The sequence below is a fragment of the Erigeron canadensis genome, chromosome 5, assembly GCF_010389155.1.
Source record: "Erigeron canadensis isolate Cc75 chromosome 5, C_canadensis_v1, whole genome shotgun sequence".
Lineage (NCBI taxonomy): Eukaryota > Viridiplantae > Streptophyta > Magnoliopsida > Asterales > Asteraceae > Erigeron > Erigeron canadensis.
Window position 1 is genome coordinate 32,194,497 of NC_057765.1, and position 21,577 is coordinate 32,216,073.

General features: G+C 33.5%; 1 protein-coding gene, 2 long non-coding RNA genes and 1 other non-coding gene across 5 annotated transcripts; 2 read left to right on the forward strand and 2 right to left on the reverse strand.

Annotated features, from left to right (window-relative positions):
- The first annotated feature begins 8,433 nt into the window (after nucleotides 1-8,433).
- On the forward strand, nucleotides 8,434-9,619 carry LOC122598982. Its single transcript, XR_006323814.1, has 2 exons — nucleotides 8,434-8,632; nucleotides 9,198-9,619. It is a non-coding gene; the product is annotated as an uncharacterized LOC122598982 (long non-coding RNA).
- LOC122598983 lies at nucleotides 9,424-9,848 on the reverse strand. The gene is made up of 3 exons (XR_006323815.1): nucleotides 9,737-9,848; nucleotides 9,604-9,651; nucleotides 9,424-9,496 (listed from the first exon to the last, which is right to left on the reverse strand). It is a non-coding gene; the product is annotated as an uncharacterized LOC122598983 (long non-coding RNA).
- Nucleotides 9,849-12,999: 3,151 nt separating this feature from the next.
- LOC122600859 (probable tetraacyldisaccharide 4'-kinase, mitochondrial) lies at nucleotides 13,000-16,767 on the forward strand. Of its 2 annotated transcripts, XM_043773634.1 has the most exons (9): nucleotides 13,000-13,220; nucleotides 13,331-13,457; nucleotides 14,205-14,426; nucleotides 14,729-14,878; nucleotides 14,976-15,185; nucleotides 15,539-15,598; nucleotides 15,679-15,759; nucleotides 15,889-16,050; nucleotides 16,711-16,767. In XM_043773634.1, exons 1-8 carry the CDS (start codon nucleotides 13,042-13,044, stop codon nucleotides 16,027-16,029), a joined length of 1,170 nt encoding a protein of 389 aa, XP_043629569.1. In that variant the 5' UTR covers nucleotides 13,000-13,041; the 3' UTR covers nucleotides 16,030-16,050; nucleotides 16,711-16,767. The 2 variants fall into 2 exon arrangements, with proteins under 2 accessions (XP_043629569.1, XP_043629568.1); XM_043773633.1 differs by lacking the exon at nucleotides 16,711-16,767 and having other exon boundaries at nucleotides 15,889-16,149.
- A 4,523-nt stretch (nucleotides 16,768-21,290) lies between these two features.
- Nucleotides 21,291-21,363, reverse strand: TRNAF-GAA. Its single transcript has one exon. It is a non-coding gene; the product is annotated as a tRNA-Phe (tRNA).
- Between the last annotated feature and the right edge of the window lie 214 nt (nucleotides 21,364-21,577).

Sequence of the window (21,577 nt, forward strand, 5' to 3'; positions counted from 1 at the left end):
AAAACATACTTTTTTATATTATTTCACATGTGAATGAAAAAAAAAACATGTGAACAAATATATTATTTAAGAGTTCTCATGGTTTTTACAAAAAAAATGGTTCTCAAAATAAGGAAACTCGTGTGTAAGTTACAAAAAAGGGCTAAGTGCGTCGGAATGCAATCAACTAATCACCAAAAGTTATTGTGTGCACGAACTCTAGGTCGGCTTTATTGTATGCAAGAAACTTGAAATTAAGTTCAAAGTGACAATGCAACTGGCTGATGCTTATGTGGTCCCGGTTACTTCACATAATACTCATTTTTTATCTTGTTAATTATTCCTTCTTTCTTAACTTTCCCCACTCTTTCTGCCCTTTCTTTTCCCAATCAATTAATCCAACCACCATAATCATCATTCTCACTTTACATGATCATCTTCCCACTAATTTGTTATATAATGATTTTATCAAAATTAAGTTGGTACCTGAAATGGGTGTCATCAATTACTCTTACAGTTGAACTCTAAAAGTATAACAAAAACACAAAATCTCAGCTTTTATAATAAAATCGATTAAATATGTGAATAATAAAAAAAATTGGGGGATTACACCATAGGAACACTGGTAGAGAGCGTGATGTTTGAAAGACGGATGCAGTTCATTTAGTATTGCCAAAAGACCACCGGCCAATTTCACCATCGCAATCGCCATTCTTTCACTTTTCCGATATGAAGCAGTTCAAGTTCTTACAGATCTAATCCTTTCTATTTTATCTTGTTGATACAGCTTGACAGAATTTGGGTTTTGCAATTGTACGGACGACGAATACTTCAGTTTTAATGCTTTAAGTTTGGAATCGATATCATCGATTTGCGGAATCGGTTTCTAATGATTAGATTTTGCGTCTTCGTAAGATTCGGAATCGGATTGCGTCTGTGAATTCCGGTAGTCCTCGGAGTCGGAAAGATCAAAGCCATCATGGCTATGTGAACTGCCCATCGGAATTTGATCGAATTAAAATTTCAAATTAATAAGTTGTTTAATAAAAGGAAAATGATTCTGATTTGATTTCATTTGTGAAATTTGAGAAAAGAATTTTTTTTCTTTTCTTTTGGTAGAAGATCAATTTGGAGTGAGGTGTGTGTGGGGTTTATGTATATATGTTTATATTTATAAGTTTTCTAATTATTATAAATAAAAGATGACCGACTACCCTTTTAGCAAGTCATGTTTGAATACTTTAGAACATAATTTCAAGTTTCTTGCATACAATAAAGCCGACCTAAAGTTTGTGCACACAATAACTTATGGTGATTAATTGATTGCATTCCGGCGCACTTAGCCCTACAAAAAACACATGTCTTAATTGGTCCTAAAATAAGGAGTGGTTCTAAAATAACTTTCACCTATATATGAGAGATGAGAATATAAGGTTGTTAGGTACCTAAGCTTAGGTGTGAAACACTCACATATTGTTTTTTTTAATCCATAAAATTCATGGGGCCAAGCATTTATTCATTAATCAAGAAATATTAAAAATTTTGTATGTGAGGAATTCCACACCTAAGCTTAGATGCCGAAGCCTTATATTCCTTTTCCCTTCTCAAAATCCCACATTGAAGAATGAAAAAACTGGTAAGTAAGATATGAGATTATAAAAGAAGCCTAACATAATAATATATTTGCTTATTGTTGGTTTAGCAAAGTTTTGATTAGACGAGGACATGGCTCATTTGGGCCAGGGGGCATTTTATGGTTTTTTTGTCCAATATATCATAAGAAACTATAATATTGCAATAAACATTTTAAAAGTATAGGAAAGTTATAGGGGGCAGTACCCCCGTTACTTTTGAAGTAGATCCAGAGTTATTTGTTGGAACCTTACAATTTCAAAACTTTAGTTAGTAAAGTATTTACTGCACTAAAGATTTCACGTTTCCTTTTATAACCCATAACAACCTCCTTACAAAAAAAACCCACTTGAGAATAGCTTCTTCGAAACTCTTTTTGGAAGTAGAAGTTCGAAAGAAAGACTTCTACTTGACTTAATGTCTTAATGAATATCAATTGTCGGAAGACTTGAAAAATGGGCGCCTAATTCCAATATAATAAGTCAACTGAACACCGTGATTGATGAGTGTATGGATGGGTTAGGTGTACCTCTCACCCACCTAACTCACCTTACAATGAAGATGCCAAAAATACATTCCGATTGTAAAATTTATGCGGAAAAAAGAAATGGATGTAGTCTAAATACAAGACTATTGATTTTGTCAATTAATCTTGAATCCTACGAATTGCCATACACACTCTAATTAGTTCAGACAGAGTCTCATGTGTATCACAGTTATGACTTAGAAAAAAAAACAAAGTTTGAACAGTCGAATGAGTCTACTTCAAAAAGCGAATGAGTCTACTTCAAAAAGATTTTTGTCAAAAAGATTTTTGTGATCTTCCGACATTCCTCAGCAGCATTGAGCTCATTTGCGAATTCCCACAAAAATGACAATTTAGGTTTAGTGTATTATGACCTCTAAACTTAAAAGAAATACGAGTAGACGCAAACTCTAAAACGTTAACGCTATAAAAAGTTTGTAAGATTGGGAAAATATTCCAAGGTTGTGGTGTTTGTAGGAATCTCGTCCAGAAAATTTGTAAATGTAAGAAAATCGACCTTACATTACGTGTCTCCATTTTTTGAATGTTAAACTGAATTGTTGATTTTATGGATTGAGATCTTGTAGATGGATCACTTTAACCATTGGATTAAATCTAATGGTCAAGATTTAAACATCAAATTATAATCTTGACTATTGGATTTATTCTAATGATTAACGTTGATCTAACTTTACTTATAAAGTTGGATCAATTTTAAAAGATCGTAATCCTGATTTTATTTGCTATCTGTTGACAATTTTTATGCAAATATTAATGCTAACTACTCACGATAGGGTAGAGATCCCCTCGAGTTATCCTAACTTAAGGGGTAAAGCTGAAAGGATCTTGACTCTTGATTTAAAATCAAAAATTAAGATTCAAAGATGATTATTTTAATCTAGACCTTTGATTTTAATTCAAAGATCAAGATCTTTCTAACTTTACCCCTCAAGTTGCCTCTCACAATAATGATAACTACTATTTCTTTTATTGAAAGGTATTAATGCTACGTACTCACCTGACTATGCATAAGTCCATACATGAAAAAAATTGAATGACAGGTTTTAAAAGTATAGAGGTTGTTAATCGAAATTTGAAATATGTAGAGATAAAGCTGTCTACATCTTATATACCCCCGTAAATCGTCGAGATATTAGAACCAAAAGTCTATAGAAGACGGCATTGAGTGTTACTTACTTATGTCTACAAATTTTGGTAATAAACTAAAAAGAGAGAATAATGTAATTAATTGGATTGAGAAATGACAAAGGTAAAAGTTCTATCGAAGGTTAAAACTGCAAAATATAATTTTAAAAATTGCAATGTAATTTAATATTATACTTATGATGGACATGGTTAAGCACCTAAAGAGTCACACATTTCTTTTGGTTTGGATTATATAATTTAAAACAAAGTGGATATTCTCATTTCAGATGAGACTCAAATGAAAATAGAGAAGTATTACTTGCGTTTGACCTGTATTTAAAAAAATTACTTTTTTATTTGTTTAAACGTCAATATTTACTTATTTATGAAACCATTATGGTTTTTCCTTTTAAATAACTTAAACAAGAACAAAATAAAAAATTGAAAAATTTTAGTCATAATAATAAAAAAAATAAACACATTTTACGACACTAGTAGCAGCAAATAATACATCATATAATAAGCCACACCGTTAGCGACTGGTTTATAGGAAGACGCAAATTAAAGACACCATTAACGATGTATATTAGGAAGACACAAGATTAGCGATGACATTAGCCACATGTTCAAAGACGTCACAAATTAGCGACTTATTTGCTACAAAAATTGCGACTTTCTAGACTAGCAACATTTTGCGACTCACTTTTTGACTCAAGTCGCAACAATAAAATCGAGGATCTCGCTAAACAGTCTCCGACATGCATCGTAGAATAGCGACTTTTAATTGTGAGTCGCCATGTTTTTCTCTAAATGATTGATTTCTTGTAGTGCATGTGTTTTAAAAATTATAAAAATTCAACATATATACTCGTAAAATATTGCTGGAACACTCAAACAAAAAGGTCATACCTCACGGCTTATCGGAATGTAATGGTTAACTTTATAAAGGGGGGAAAAGATCTTTTCATATATATACCTGAAACTATAACCGCATAATAATTTACATATAATGTAAGAAAATGTGTGTGGGTGTTTTTATTTCCAAGTAGAGTCTAACAACATTTCTATTACCATTAACAAAACCCAAAACTAAAGCCTATTGGATCAATATTGAATCTAAGAAGTATTAAGAAAAAAAACAAAGTGTCTTAAATTGCATCAATTTAATAAGTTTAATTTTAATAGGTTAAGGAGTAATAACAAAGAATAAAATAAAATCAAACACAAAGTTAATGAACTAAAACGCATTCCACTTTTCTCTCTACCTTATCTACTCCATTTATCTCATCCGAAAATAAAAATCACAAAATCATAAATTAACAACCACCGCCACATCTTCAATTCTCCATTGCCTCCATTCGTGCGCCACAAATTAGACGAATATTTTCCGATCAAATACACGACAAAATGGTGTCAAATATCTTCAAATGTATAGTATTTTATATTTGAATGATCACCAAGGGGATATATGTAACCGAATGCCCTTGTTAGTTACTTTGCTCTACAAACTTTAACATGTGAGCCAAAATTCTTTATGAAGAAACAAAAAACGTATTGTTAAAATAATAAATCTGGTTTAGCAACAAAAATAAATGATTTAGATAGTTTCATGCATTGTTAAGTACACTTTCAAGGACTTTGATCTACTTGGTCCATTCATCTTATTCTTATTTAGATATTTGTACCATTTTATTCCAAAATATGTCCCTTTGGCACGTTAGTAATAAGATAAAACCATACCCAATAAACACAAAACACATTCCCTCTTATCTCTCTACCTTATCTTTATTCTCTCTCTACCTTATCTACTCCATCTATCTCATCCATAAATTTATAGTATCATAGATCTAACAACCTCCACCACATCTCCAATTTCTAATAGCCTCCATCCATGCACTACAAATAAGATAAAAATTTTCTGAGAGTGAAAGTCTATCGATTTCGATACCAAAAATATGTTGATAAAGGTTTGTGTAAGGGAGCCCCCTCCCTTAACCTCACTACAGTTTGAAGTTCCGTTAGAATTGGTAGGCTCGCAATATTTAAATGTAAGTCTTTGCTCAATTTCTCGTTTTATTTTAAAGTCTTCAATCCTTAGCTACATAGTCAAAATTGCATCCCTATGTATTTATAATATTATTTAGAAACTTACATATACATGTATTTATCTACATAGCCGAAGTTTCATCACTATAATCACAAGTCACGAATCAAAAAGTAACAAAACGAGTTGCACCACGAGTCACGAGTTAGCTTGGGGATATACGTGTTACTTAAATATGTGTTACTTATAATTATATTGTTAAATTTAAAATTGCATAAAGAAGTTAGGGATGAATTTTTATCTTTTTTAAAGCGAGTTAGTAGTTAATAGTTAGCATTCGTGACACCATAGTGATCCAATTAGGTAGTATGTAGAGCTCAAACCACGCATGCCTGGGCTGAAACCCATGACTCTCGAAACCGCCCCCTAATAATCCACTCCTACAAAGAAGCGAGATTCAAACCCTAGTGGATTTTCCCAATGTCAAAAACTTAAATTCAATGTTTGATGGCGCAACGGATCAGAAGGGATTGGCATGGTTCAAAATCCACGTCGTTGACTTAGCTTCGATAGAGGGAGGATAACACTTTGGGCAACAAATGCATAGGTTGGAGTAATTTTCACACGGGTTTTTGCCCAACACTCTTGTCGGGTTTTATAGAGTCCTTACATTCCACCAAAACTCAAAGTAGAGATGGTCACCCGTCTTAGAGTTATGAGGATAATAGCATAGTTTATTAATTAGGTAAGGGAACCAACTATTTCGGATTTTTTGGAGCAACAAAGACAGAAAAAATTGGAGCGATTTTTACATGACTTTTTGCCCAAAACTCTGGTCAAGTTTTATGGAGTCCTTAAATTCCAACCAACGCTAAAAGTAGAAAGGGTCACCCCTTTTAGGGCTATGAGGATAATAATATAGTTTATTGATCAATTGGATATCATTTTCTGTTAGATTTTATATATCTATGTTATTGGTGATGTTTGACTAGTTATTGATGCCTGTCGACTATTCAGGATTTTCATTACTTTTAATTTAATGATCGGTTGGATATTATTTTCTACTTAGGCAACTAGTCATTGGTCTACTTTCTAAATCTCCTCTGAAATAGTGTCTCCCTAAGATAGAGAAACCAAATAAGACCCGCACTAGTAGAGTCTTTCCCTGCAATTAAACTTTCGTCAATCCCCTAAGATACCACTTTGTTCTTCATATTTTTATTTAAGTACAATAACGACCATGACTCCTCTTGTACTTTTCTATTAAAAAGGGTAATAACAGAACCTAGCCCTAGAACCACAATTGGATACCCATAGACTCACCCCGTATGAGCCATATGAAATTGGTACAATACCTTCATCTAATATCCACATGGTCTGGGCATCCCGAAGGATGGAGCTCGTGCCTTTAAAACTTCACATGTAGGCTTAGGTTTTATTGGTAATGGGTACCTTAAAGGAACTGTTTTTAGTGCCACATGTAAAGTTTTAAAGGCGCGAGCTTGATCCTTAGCGGTGCCCAGATGGTGTTCGGATCAGGATGGAGGTATTGAACCTACATCATATGGCTCATGTGGGATGAGTCAATGGGTATCCAAATGTGGTATAGGGGGTAAGGTTCTCCCATTGCCCTTGTTTTTAGAAAAGAAGTACAAGAAGAGACAAAGTTGTTATTGTACTTAAAACATTACATGAAGGACAAAGTGGTATCTCATGGATATAAAAGTTTGATTATGGGGAGAGACTCAGCTAGTACGTATCTTATTTGGTTTTTCTATCTTAGAGAAGACTATACGAGAGGAGATTCATAAAGTAGACCAATATTTGACTAGTTTCCTAAATAGAAAACAATATCCAACTGATTAATAAACTAAAAGACTTAAAAATCCGAAATTGTCAAGAGGCGTGAATAAGTAATCAAACATCACCAATAACACGGATACATAAAGTCTAACAGGAAATGATATCCACCTGATCAATAAACTATACTATTATTCTCATATCACTAAGACGAGGTGACCGTTTCTACTTTTAGCGTTGGTTGGAATGTAAGGACTCCATAAAACTTGACAAGAGTGTTGGGCAAAAAGTCATGTAAAAATGGCTCCAATTTTTTCGGTCTTTGTTGCTCCAAAGGGTTCAAAATGGTTGGTTACCTTCCCCGATTAATAAACTATGCTAGTATTCTCATACCTCCAAGACGGATGACCATCTCTACTTTGAATTCTGATTGACATGTAAGGACTCACAAAACCCGACAAAAGTGTTGGGCAAAAAACAATATTGAAATTCACTCCAATTTTTATGTGTTTGTTGCCCAAAGTGTCCAAAAACGGGTGATTCCCTCCCTCTCTCCGAGATAACTCAGCGACATGCATTTTGAACCACGCCAACCCCCTGCGATCCATTGCGCCCACAAACATTGAAATGTAAGTTTCATCCCTGACTTTTTTATGAACTTTTAAATTTAACAATAAATTATAAGTAAGACGTATATAAGTAACACATATATCCCCAAGTTAACTTGTGACTCGTGATGGAACTTGTTTTGTTAGTTTTTGACTTGTGACTTGTGACTTAAGTTTCTAAATAATATTATAAAAACATAAGGTTGGAACTTTGACTATGTGTCTAGGGATTTTATGATTTTTGAAAACTTTAAGAAAAGAATAGAAAATGAGCAAAAACTTACATTTAAATATTCCGAGACAACCTTGGCCAATATATACAATTGTACTGTATCATTGTATCATCATCGCTGTCTATATTGCAACTGTTGTCATATATGGGTCTAACAGCTTCATACACAGCAAACTGAAACTGGCACGGCTGAATAGACTAATAAGAAAATGTTTATAAATCAACGAAGGAGGCTGGGGATCAAATTACTTAACTTCTTTGACCCACAAATACTTGTACACTTACATAAACCCTTTTGAACTGTGGCTTTATGGGGGCCTGCTCAATATTATTTAGAACATAGATGATATATTGAATTACAACACAAATCGACCATTTGTGTTAGTTGAGACGTTCAAGGATTCCTTAAAGCTCATAACTTCCATTTACCATTCCTCTCTTTACTTGTTTCTAAACCTAACAATTATCATGGCATGCTGCAAAAAGGAACCAGCAGAGGATGCTGAAATAATTAGATGATATATCCTTGTTCATGTTTCTTTACTGATGATTGTAATTATGCCTTTAGGTTTCATGTCAACATATTATCCTCATAACTTCTACAGCTTTAACATGAGAAAAGAATTAGCTAGATGGTCGATGAGCATTTTCGTAAGAAACTTGATGTATGTTTGTTAATTACCTTTCATGCAATTTGGGTATGAATGAAGGCAGTGAATGAGCATTATCTAATTTAATTTTTCTTCGTTTTCCCCTTTAATAAGCCCAACTACACGTGTACTAATAAAATACCCAAACCCGGCCATCAACCCAAGAGGCAATATACACTTGTGACTTAATTAGCATGAGCTACATATATATATGTTCATTCATATAACTAATTGAACAAATTTTTAAGACAATTTATGACATGGGTTTGTGTTTAATTTAGCTTAAATTATGGCTGAGAAGATTAGAGGTGGGCCAGAGTTGATCGAATTCAATTATTACTTAGGGGTTGCTTGGTAGGGGTATTTGAGGGTGAGGAATGGATAATTTGTTTAGAAAAAATAAAGGTAATGAATACTTAAATGGGGCAATGAACCATTATAGCCTAAATTGGGGGGAATGGTTATTAATACCCAGTATCTTTCCCCATATTATAACCCACGTTCTCCTCTTGTTAATTATTTATCTCTCATCCCTTTCATCTCTTTTGTTGCTACTTAATTGGTTTGTTTATCTATGAAGCAAATTAGGTAAAGATAAAAATTAGAGAATTCTCCTAGCTACTTACCGCAACAACCACAGGGAGACAGGTTCCTATCAGCTGACCTTGATATGTGAGCACCGGTACTGCAGAACGGGGAAACAAAGAACAAAAAGCAAGGAAAATGCCTAGTGAATTTAATATATTAACCCATAAAAGTAGATATTCGTAACAGGGAAAAAAAAACACGAGAGGACTTACGCTCGACAGGAGAGAAGAGGTAGATATTGCTAGCAGCAACAGCAGCAGCGTGTAGCACACCGCCCTCGTTAAATGCATCCTGTTTAATTAAGAAAACATTTGATTGCGATTCATATAATAGACTTTGTTTGAGACATTAAGGATGGATAACTTAATTAACAAAGGAATTAAGAAACAAAAACTCACTTGCAGATTTGAGAAATTCCACATGTATTCAGAATGAAGTTCCTTCAACTGTCATGTAATTAAGACAAAACAACTACTTAATTATGAATAATAAGGGATTAGGCGCAAGAAGCACTTTTTAACCAGTACGTACCTCAGTTATCCCATCATGGAAAATCTGCTTCCAAAAGTCCTACTAACAGCAACAAACAAACAAGCAAGCAAATCAGATTATCATGTTTGGGCATAATAATAATATAAACTTCAGCAACATATATCATAATTTTTCAGTTTTTGGCAAAATAATATGAATTTAAACTAGTAGGGGTGAGTTATCTTGAGAACTCTTAAAAAAAAAAGAACACAAGAACAATTCTGGACCACATATTTCCTCTCCTTTTCTCTCTCTTCAGCAAAAAATGAAATCTCATCCAAGTCATTCAAAATGTTTTATCTCACAAACCGTACATCATTAGACCGAAAAAAATTATGGAAAGTCTTAAAATTTCGTCCTTTTTTATTAAAGATGCGACTCAATATACTTTTGACGACTTTTTAATTTTCGTTTTTTTTTGTGTGCTTACACATAACCTACACATGTGTAAGTTAAACAAAAATTGTGATTAGGAATGGGCTTCGCCCTTAAGAAAATTCATAAAGGATAGCTGATGGGGGTGTAGGTCATAGGGGTGATAGGTCATAGAGGGAGATAGGTTATAGGGGGTGATCGGTGATGGGTGATCTACCTAACGGGTTTATGGCTCCGCCATGGACTGACGGGCTCCGCCCTTGGCCACCATGGCTCCGCTATAGATTGACAGGCTCCGCCCTTAACCTTTGTTGTTGTACACAAGTACAAGCAGTGGCGGAGCCAGAATTTTCATCTCGCCGAACAGTTTTCATGATACTATAATAATAAGTGTAAAATAAACTACAAAATTCATTTACTCTAGTATGAGGTTGACAATTACCTTAAAACTGATTAAATATTTAGAAATAATACTAGAAATATAGAGTTTTATAAAAATTGTGGGGTTGTCATGGCCGCCCATGGCCACCACATAGCTTCTCCACTAAGTACAATGGGAAAAAACGACAATTAAAAAGTAAACAAAAGTATATCGAGTCTCATAGACGAAATTTTAAGACTACCCATATTTGGTTTGTGAGATCAAACATTTTGAATAATATGGATGAATTTTCATAAAAAGAGAGAAAACGGATAAGAATGTGGGTCCAGAATGGTTCTGGTGTATTTTTTTTTAGGGTTCTTAAATAACCCTTCCTCTAAACTAGTATATTTAATTGTTTAAGCCTCACGATCGTTGCCTACTTGCCTAAATATCTCAGTTGTGTTTTTTATTTATGTGGTTTCATAAAAGTTGACCAAAAAAAAAAAGAATTAAAAAAAAACGGGGGAAAGAAAGGGGAAAAAAAAGCGCAAAAGTTATTTACCAATCCGTACTCCATTGATGATCAGATTCCTCTGTTCACCTCGTGCTGCGGCAACTTTAGGAGGTTTTTTCTAGACTATTGAGTTTTGAGAGACTTTTTGGGCCTTATACTCCCGCCTAGACAGTAGACACCTCCTCGGGCGGATTATATATTTTTTAGGGTAATTACGCTAATGGTACCTGAAATTTGGTCAAAATTGCACTGAACATTATGATTTGCAAACATGCACGCTGACGATACGGCTAACGGATGTCAAATGGGCGTTAAAAGCAGCCATGTGCGAGGCACGTGAAAGGTATAAATTTCCTTTTCCGTGTTTTCTGCTTCCTTATATATGAGTTTAGTTAAAGACACAAACTTTAATTAACTTATAAAGACTAATGTTGTGTTACTTAATAATAAATTTGGCAATGATATTATCATTTTGAGCTAATAGTTGTAACTAAAGGTTTGAATTTGTATAACGTTTTTTATGTTTTCTCATAAATGAATTTAGGGTTTTGTTATATATACGAAAAGTGTACTCGCACAATGCAACGATGGCGGTGGTAGCGGTAGGGTAGAGATGTGTTATTAATGTAAAAATAATTGATTTAATGGTGTATTGTAGTTATTTTAAGGGTTGAGAAATATACGTTGTAAATAATTTCATTAAGAGTAATACATATATTTTAGTCAAATATATAATAATTTCATCAAGGTTATAGGTCATTTTCTATCTTTAGATAGAACTTGGAAGCAACATCTTTACACTGTCGTGGTAGGGGTAAGGTTGTCTACATCTTAACACCCCCCATACACCGTCGAGGTATTGGGACCCAAAACCCGTGAAAGACGGCATTGGGCGTTACTTACTATATATGTATGTAGGGATTGGGTATTGTAAAACAGATATTAAAGTAAAATAAATAGGACAAGATCTTGACTCTTGGATCATGATTAGGTTGATGCACAAAGTTTGACGAAGAAATTAATGCACGATGATTTTCATGATGCACGATGATTTTCAGTAAAGCGAAACCTATTGTTTTATTTGTTTTACTTTAATACTTGTATTATTTTACCTAAAACCTATGTATGTATCATATAAAAGATTTAAAAGAACGAGAATAATAGTTTAGTCTTGTTAAGTTATTTATTGCTAACCAATCTACGTTATCTATATCTATATCTCTATATATATAGATCTATAATACCTTATAAAGCATTTGACCCCTTCCTATCTTATTAAAAAAGAACTTGATTTATCTAAACTACTTTTATCCTTTATTTCCTATTTTTAAGTGCTACTTAATATACTTATAATACTCATAATGAAATTATTTACAACATATATCCCTCAATTTTGACATAATTACGCTCTCTCCCTTTACTTCAAATATTTTAAATTAATAACTACACCGCCACTACCGCCCACCGACACACCACCATCATCACCCGTCCTTGTTGTTGTCATCACTACCACACCGTCGCATCGCGCGGATACATGACTAGCATAGGTGGCTCAACAGTATTATATAACTAGGTCATCGCTTTCGGCCCCCAAAAATGTAGGGCCTCAATATTTACATCTTAATGTTTGGACTTTAAAGTAAGTATCATTATATAATTTACATTGCAGTAACACCCTTATTGGTTTTTATATCAACATCAACATCTTTTTATTACTAGTATTTCAATAATATAAGTCAAGTTACCTATTTTTATTTACTTTAATGTATATACTAATGAACTAGGTTTTCAAAACTAACATCACTTAAAACCTTTAAAAAACTTAATTACTAGTAAGGACATCGCTTAAAACCTTTAAAAAGCTTAATTACTAGTAAGGAATTGTGTATTCGCCCGGCCCATCGAATAAGATGCGAGTCTTGATAATCGCATGTATCATCATTGTGCCCGGCTTGCCGTATATAAATACCTAAAAATTTTCCATTTTGCCGCCATCTAGCCCCCAATACACCCACTTCCTAAGTCAAACATCCCCTCAAAATCAAACCGTTCATGGAGAAATTAAGAAGAATTATAAACCAAATTGCATACACACAAACTCACAAACTTACTACTCTTTCTCCAATTCACCTATCTCTAATCCCTCTCCTTTTCTTATCTTCAAAACTATACAAACTCACTCTCTTTTTTCGTCACTATCTCTACAAATTTCATTTCCTTCCCAAACACAAGTAAGTACACCCCCCATTTCCATTTTTTTTAGTTAATATGCAATATATATACATATATATCTATATAATGTTGTACAATATTTAATGGGTATATGTTAATTTTTGTGAAGGTTACCTGTGCCGGTGATTAGTGTTGGCAACTTGACTTGGGGTGGTAATGGGAAGACTCCGATGGTTGACTTTATTGCTAATTGGTTTGTTAATGATCTTGGGGTTTCACCACTTATTCTTGCTAGGGTAAAGTTTTTTACTTTTTTTAAAAATATGAAGTTTGACTTTTTGGGTCAAACTTGTTAGTTTAAAAATGGTGACTTTGATGAGGTTTAGATGGAAAGTTAGTATCTTTATTGAATGAAATTTGTAGATTTTTGTAGTATAATGTGGCTAGGTGTTAGTTTTAGCATGTTTTGTTGCTGATTATGTTGAAATTTGGATGTTGGCATGTTCGGGTTTGACTATAGAAGTCAAACTGAATCTACGTTTTGGTAAACAAGTTTTAACACTAAATCTTATTTTATTTTTGCAAGAATGTGACTTGTAGAAAGTCAGTTAGGTTTGACTATAAAAGTCGAACTGCATCCATGGTTTGTAAAATAGAGTTTAAACAGAAAAATAAATTCTTTTTTTTTGGAAGAATGACCAGGGCTGTAATTGATCCTAAAGAACACAGACGGAGCTTGTTCATGTTCGTTTTTTGTTTAAGTTCAACTGAGCGAATAAGCAAACAAACACTAACGAATGGATATCTTTTAGTTAAGAAAATAAGCTTTTTCATCTATGTTCATTTAGAAGATTAAATAACAAAAACAAAGGTATAAACTGACAATCCCACAATACTATGTTATCACAAATTCACAATACTTAATATGTGAGTTGTAAAAAAGTCAATTAGTTTGAAAGAACGTAAGCTTACGAAAATGCAGGAAGTTAAAATGTGGTTTCAGACTTGCAGTAGATATGAATATATGTTACTGTGATTTGCAGGGCTATGGCGGTGCTGATGAAGCTAGAATGCTTCAAAGGCATTATAGTGGGTCATCTGTGAAGATTGGTGTGGGTGCAGACCGAGCAGCTACTGGTGCTTCTTTTTTGCACAGACATGGTTATATTTATCCTCTTGATATCAAAAGTTTTGAGAAACCAATAGCTGAAAACAGAGTTGTTTCTGATAAAATTGGAGTTGCAATTCTTGATGATGGAATGCAGGTAAAAGTAACATTTTTTTTGGTTATATGTGGATGTGCAAATTCAAAGCTATCATGTGATAGTGAATAATAAGCTTTGATTTAACGGGATGTTGCTCCAAAACGCCAAACCCAAACATCCTCGTAAACTAAAACCTTCTATGGGTGGATCTTTGTCGCAATCTGGAAATACACATGCATACATATCATTTTTCTTCTGCCGTCTTTTGTCATTTTAGTTATGTCCTTCAATTGTAAATATCTGGAATACATGTGGGTTTTCTTTGGAATAAATCAGTGATTCATGAATTATTTCTTTGACAGCATATATGCATGCAACGTGATCTTGAAATTGTGATGGTGAACGCTTTGTCTCCATGGGGTAATTCCCAATTACTACCCTTTGGACCTTTACGGGAACCTTTGACTTCATTTTCTTGTGCTGATGCTGCTGTAATCCATCATGCCGACATGGTATTAAGAGTCATATTACTTGTTAAAACTGTAAAATCATTGTGCATTAGCATCTTTATCCAATGAAATCTAAGGAAATATGATCTAACAAGTGCAGGTATCGGATCAGAGCGTTTTTGTTATTGAATCTACAATTCTTGAAGTGAATCCGTCTCTTCCCATATATTTATCTTCAATGGCTCCCTCACACTTCTTTATGGCACCACATGTCTCAAGCAAATTGCCTTTAGAAGTTGTGCTTGAAAAGATTGTTTTATGTGTTTCTGCTATTGGTTCTCCTAATTCATTTGTGCAGCGGATTGAAAAGGTACCATTTGTTCTCTTTAAGTTATTTCTAGAGGTGGTAATTTCGACCGTTTACTTATGATCTAGATTCCAGGAAACATATAGTGACTCTCTCACCACAAGAGGAAAATTGTAATATTGCCGAATGGCCCTTAGTAAACTTATGAGTTGGTCTATAAGGGACTGCTGTGTTTGGCAGGTGTGAGAAATATGAGTCTTAAAACTTGCTGAAATTCCCTAGCTGAAACAACTTCTGAAAGGAACATACTATGAACAAATATAAAATAACATAGTAAACATCTCGTAAAATTCAAAGAACTTGATATTGGACCCAAAACTATATGATCTGTTAATCTTTTCTACATTAATCTGCAGATGAGCCCGTTATACATTGACCGGTTAGACTATAGCGACCATCACCACTTTCAACACAAGGTATGGCTGCTTTCTCACAGTATAAATCTATGTTCCAACGGCTTGAGCCGACTTATAGATTCATTTGATACTTAATTTAGGACATCAGAATGATCAAAGCGAGACTTAACGATCTCAAGAACAAGTTTGGCTCCAAACCCATCATTGTTGTGACAGAAAAGGTTTGTACTTTGTAGTAGGTCTTCATATATCTGCTTCAGGCCCACTTCATAGTTATATGGAAGTGATATTTTCAAGTGGGTTTAGACGTTTAGTATTTAATGAAATTATTTGGATCTTGTTGGTTACAGGACTATGATCGAGATAGTGAGGTTCTTAAAGGGTTGGATCCTTTTGAAGTTTTGGTGCTATGTTGTAAACTGCAGATTTTACATCACAATGGTTACTCAGAGGATAGCTTCAAGAGGTTGCTTATTCGGTGCTTGTGTTGATACAGGCAAACTTGTTAATTGGTATGTCTAAACCACAGTTATTATATCAATCTAATCTTAATGTTGGGACTGTGTAATGAGAATTATAATGAATTGGAGGGTTGCATCAAAATTATCAAGAAAGGGTTAATTAAGCAGGATTTTCTTAATTAAAGGATAAAGTAATATTGTTTACATAATAAAGGAGTTAATTTTCAATTTCAGACAATAAGGTTAGAACATAATATACATGTAAAACATTTAGGAAGTTATGATTATTAATCAGTGAGCCATACATTTCGAATTTCGCTATAGGCCTCGATAGAACTTGGGACGCCCATCTTCAAATTTCATACAGGCCAAAGAATAGAGTGACTGCAAAGACTCAACCAAGCAAAAATAAAATAAAAAATCCAAGATATCAAGCCAGAACATCATGTGATACATCTTACAACAAAGGAAGTAAACAAAAAGACATACATTCATATTCCGGATAGACACCATGACAAGTTGACAACAAAGCTAGATAGAACCATTTCTGATATATAAGATGTCTGAACCACTGTTGAATCTATACTTGAATATCCTTACGTTTAGTTAATCTTACCATCAAACCCCTATTAATCTGGAGTAAAATAGAACCACATAGAAATACAGGGTGACTATTCACAAGTTCCACATGGTAATGGTATATAATTGCAGCTGCCACTAGCTTCATCTGCAGGAAACTCGTGTCCTTATCTAAATAAATTCTTGGCCCGATGTCAAATGGATGGAACTTGTAAGATGGATGATGTTTGATCCCTCCATCCGGTAAAACCCATCTGTCAGGCTTGAATTCTATGCAATCCTCCCCCCATACTGATTCCATTCGCCCTATACTATAGTAACATAAAATACTTGTTGTGTTATGATCAACTAGATGGCCGCTTGGAAGTATATCGGGTTGTAATGGAGTTTTATGTTGAAACGGAATAGGTGGATATAACCTTAAGGTTTCACATAATGCACCATGAAGATAAACAAGTTTGGCCAGCCCTCTTTCATGGAGATCTTTGCATCCATTCTCTAGTTCTCTGTGAAGTTCTTCTCGGATCTTATCTTCTGCTAATGGCGTTTTGGCAAGAAGATAAAAGAGACAAGATAAGGTTCTACTGGTAATATCTTTTCCTACAACCATCAATTTCATAAAGGTATCTCTCAAAAACTCATTGGGATCCCCTGAAATCCCATTTTGGTGATCATTAAACTCTCTCATTAGATTTGCTGATAGATTGAGCCTTTTCTCTAGGAGATCGTCGCTCGTGTTACCAGGATCTAATGTGTGTTCTTGTGCTAAGCACTTGTATATAAAATGATCAATGGTTTTCCATGCGTTATGCAACTTCTTTCCATGCCCCATTCTAAATGCTCGCTGGAATTTCCAAATGCTTGTGGGCACGATATACCTATGTAAAATCGCGTCTTCCATCTCTGACAAAGCCTTCTCACATGGAATGTAAGGAAAATCAATAGACAAACTTTGGGGATCATAATCAAAGAGAAATGAGCACATAGTATCAAAGACGAACCTTTGAAATATTTCCATCAAATCGATCTCCAGCCCTTGTTTGTAAACGTAGTCAAGGACAGGTAATAACCCGCTTTGCACCTTATTACATGCACTCTTTCTAACTAGGTTTTGAAATCTCGGGAGCTTTAAGAGTGACATAATGGTTCTATGGTGTAAATCCCATAGATCTTCATCGGTGTTCAAGTTTAAAGATCCATCTCCAAGGATATCATACACGGTCTGGCCTCTTGGATAATTAAGCAAGTTGTTGCTAGTAATGTGGTCGATGTTTAAAGGATTTGCGGTGAAAAGCATATTCATGTTGGGAAAAGAAGGGCCATTGATACAGAACGTACTGCTGCTGCTATACGCTAGAACATCGGTCATATAATCATGAAGCCGATATACGTTCACAAGGGCTCCATGGATGATACCAAGAACATGCCAATGTGTAGGAATGATAGCACTTTTATTTTGACGTATATATAAAGTAATTATAAAGGATATTGAAATGGAAAGGGAAATGAGAAATGCAAAAACAATGATCATCATATACACGGCCATGGGGGAGGGAAAATTGCAAGTGAAGTGAATGATACAGAAAAATGTATGTAGTTGTATAAGGGCATCATCTCTTATTGAGCCCCCATTATAAAACGGATGTAATATAGGTATCATTATTTTTCATAAAGAAGTTTTATATAGCTGTATAAACTTTATTAAAAATAAGAAAATGTTAAGTATATTAAAGATTTTATAATTTTTATATCAAAAATTCACCATCAAGTTTTATGATAAATGTATACATTTTAACTATAACCTTTAAACTTTATTTAGCAAAACCTTTAGAAATAATAGTAATATAGTATTTATATCACTTTTGATCATCAAAGAAGTTTAGTTTCACGGACCTATATCAAGATGTCATTAACCCTCACATTGAATTTAAGGTAACCAATTGTAACAATTTTTAGGCATAAATGTCTGGTTTTCTTTTTTTCTTTTCTTTTGCAAACATTAAACTACAAAAAAATGTATTTTTCTTCATATATCTGTTTTCGTATAATGAATTACAGTATCATTTTAAGACAGATGGTGTATATATAGTTTATGACAAATAAATAAGTCCACACGTGCTTTTTAATTATATAAGTAAATGAGTTTGTTGGTTTATTGATTCATTAAATTCATTTTGTTGATTTTACTGATTAAGTTGGACAATAATCATATGTAAACTAGCATCGTATATTTATTCATCGGTCCAGGTATAGTTCGAACTATAAATTGTTTAGTTTATCGTTTAAAAAAATAATCAAGGGTGACAACAACTTTTTGTAATTTCTCATATAGTTAAATGTTACCAAATAGTTTACACTATATAAAAATAATTTGTAATTCAATTTAATACAGGTTTGATCATCATTTCCTGTCTGATGTCTTGCATCACCCTTATAAGATCTCTTGCCCAAACCTTACCTAGAGTGTCAAACAACGTTCGACTTGTGTATATTAAGAGCGAAGTAAATAAAGAATAGTGAATAATTTGAGAATAGCATGAAGTTAACAAATAATAATGAATATATATACAAGGTCTCTATTAACGGAAGTTCTTTCAGTCATTTTCTCAATCTCAAGAAAATAGCATATATCGTAGGGCATTTGTTTAGGATAGAGGTTGGTAATTTTTTGGTGAGAAAAAAAAAAAGAAAATGGAAAGAATGTTTTAGAGACAAGGGATAGACAAACAAAATAAAAACAAATTCTTACAAACTAATGATCTATCAATTAAAATCCGGTAAAGAAGGAAGAGAGGAAAAATACAATTAAATATCATTTCCAATTTACATCGGTTTGTAACTTTATGTTTGTAAATAGTTTGTAACCTAACATTTTTTTTTAGAGATTGGTCGTTTTCCCTTTCACTTTTTTTCTAAAATGAAAAAAGATATAATTAATATTAATATTTTCCGAAATATAAAATGAGAGAGATCTAGTGTGATGTATGATGTAGATAAATGAGAGTTGCTCGTGCCTAAATAACGAAGTTGAGTCTGGATATAGAAATTCCCATAGCAATTTGAATTCTTTAAAATCAATCTCTTTCCATGAAGTGTCACGCTTTCAGTCCCCTACCAACTTCCCAATGTCTTGGATGACACCATCACGTCACTTTATTTAATATTTAATACTATAATAATGAAATTGAAACTTCGAACATTGCCGTTACGTCAGAGATGCAATAGTCGCTGATTTATTGATCCAGAGTACGGGTGGGGATTGAAGTAATCAATTAGACAATTAGATTCTTTAAAATCAAATGCTTCCTTTGAGATTAGAATTTTGCCACCAAATCAACACGAGTTTTCAAAAAAACAATTGTTGTCAACCACATTTATTTATAGAAAAAATATGCTTCAAGTTTTTTACGAATTAAATTGTCTTTGCCCCCTAAAGTTTATTGAATGTACATGTATAGTTTCTCGGACCTAAACTATTTCCTTTTTTTTTCAAACATTCCGTTAGTATACGACATTAGGAAAACCTCACCGTATAATGGTGAAACATTGAATATACCTTAGACAACGAGATGTTGACCATGAGCCGTTACAAGTATTCAGAGAAAAATACCTTAAGGTTTTGTCATTCTTAAGGATCGAACTCAAGACCTTGGGTAAAACCGAGAGTACCTCTGACCAGTTGGACTGACCTTTATTGACGACCTAAACTATTTTAGCGGGGATGATTAAAATGTAGATTAAAAGGTAGAGATTTCATAATTGTATTAAATAGTATTAATACATACATTTTAAGAGTTCTTAAAAGTTTGGAAAACTTAGAAATGGACTAAATGGTTTTACAGAGAAGTATTTGATAAATCAATATTGAACATCGTACATCCCTCATCTCGATCTCCACTGTTTCTAAGAACTATCCTTTCGCTTTCTCCATTTTCTTTCATATATAAGAGTCTCTATTTTGCTGAGTCTTTTTCTTTCAACTTTAATCGTACTTATTTTTGTTTGTGTTATATAATACTTGATATAACATATACGAATTGATTGAGTTTTAAATGTATTTTTCATTGATATATCTTTTATCAACTAATATATAACACAAACAAAAATATTTACAGTCAAAGTCAGAAGAAAAAGACTTGAGCAATCAAAATAGGACAATTAAAATGGGACGAAGGAAGTAAAAAACCACATATATAATGTAGGAAAAGAAACAGAAAGATTAAAAAAAAATTACTCCGTAATTAATTGAATGCATGGAAATGGTCAAAGGTGGATTTCAAGACAATAAATGGTCACCTTCTCAATGGTCAAATACGGTTTATGAAACCAAATGCAACCAAACCAACAACAAAACGAAAAAGGGGAAGTGGAGTTTTCATTCGGTTTCTGCCAAACCAACACCAAACCGTGTTCCACACCCTCCCCTGGTGGTTAAATCTTCGTTCAAGAGTTATTTATTGAATTCATTATTGGTAATGTTTCTAACATTTTCCTGAATATTATTGTATAGGCAACAAAACGAAAATGGTTGTGTACTTGTGTATTCCCATCATTCTAGGGACGTATTTTTAAGTCATTAAGCCAGCTTTTTATGGGCTTCGTTAAGGAGTTGGGCCAACTTTCTATAGCTTTATGCCTTTATTGGAATTTAGTCGAATTACATAAGCCTTTTTCAAGAAAATAGAAAGTAAAGCAAAAAAAAAAAAACGTTGTGCGGTGAACGTGGATCGAACACGTGACCTTCAGATCTTCAGTCTGACGCTCTCCCAACTGAGCTATCCCCGCAATGTTGCTTCTATGCTTTTGCAACATTTTTGTAGCACTAAACACGTGGGGTTCATTGTTCCTAGTTTCTTGCAATATCAAATAAAGAGGCTTCGAATCGAATTACGGAATTAGAGATACTCCAGTAACTTGTAGTTTATAACTGTTACAGAAAGGCATCAAAATTTGTTTTTAGATAGTGACAACACTAGAACAAATACTCGTGGAATGCATG

Coding starts and splice junctions, on each gene's coding strand:
- LOC122600859 (XM_043773634.1), top strand. CDS start 13,042: ATGGAGAAATTAAGAAGAATTATAAACCAAATTGCATACACACAAACT. Junction 13,458..14,204: donor CACCACTTATTCTTGCTAGG/GTAAAGTTTTTT, acceptor TGTGATTTGCAG/GGCTATGGCGGTGCTGATGA. Junction 15,186..15,538: donor TTGTGCAGCGGATTGAAAAG/GTACCATTTGTT, acceptor ATTAATCTGCAG/ATGAGCCCGTTATACATTGA.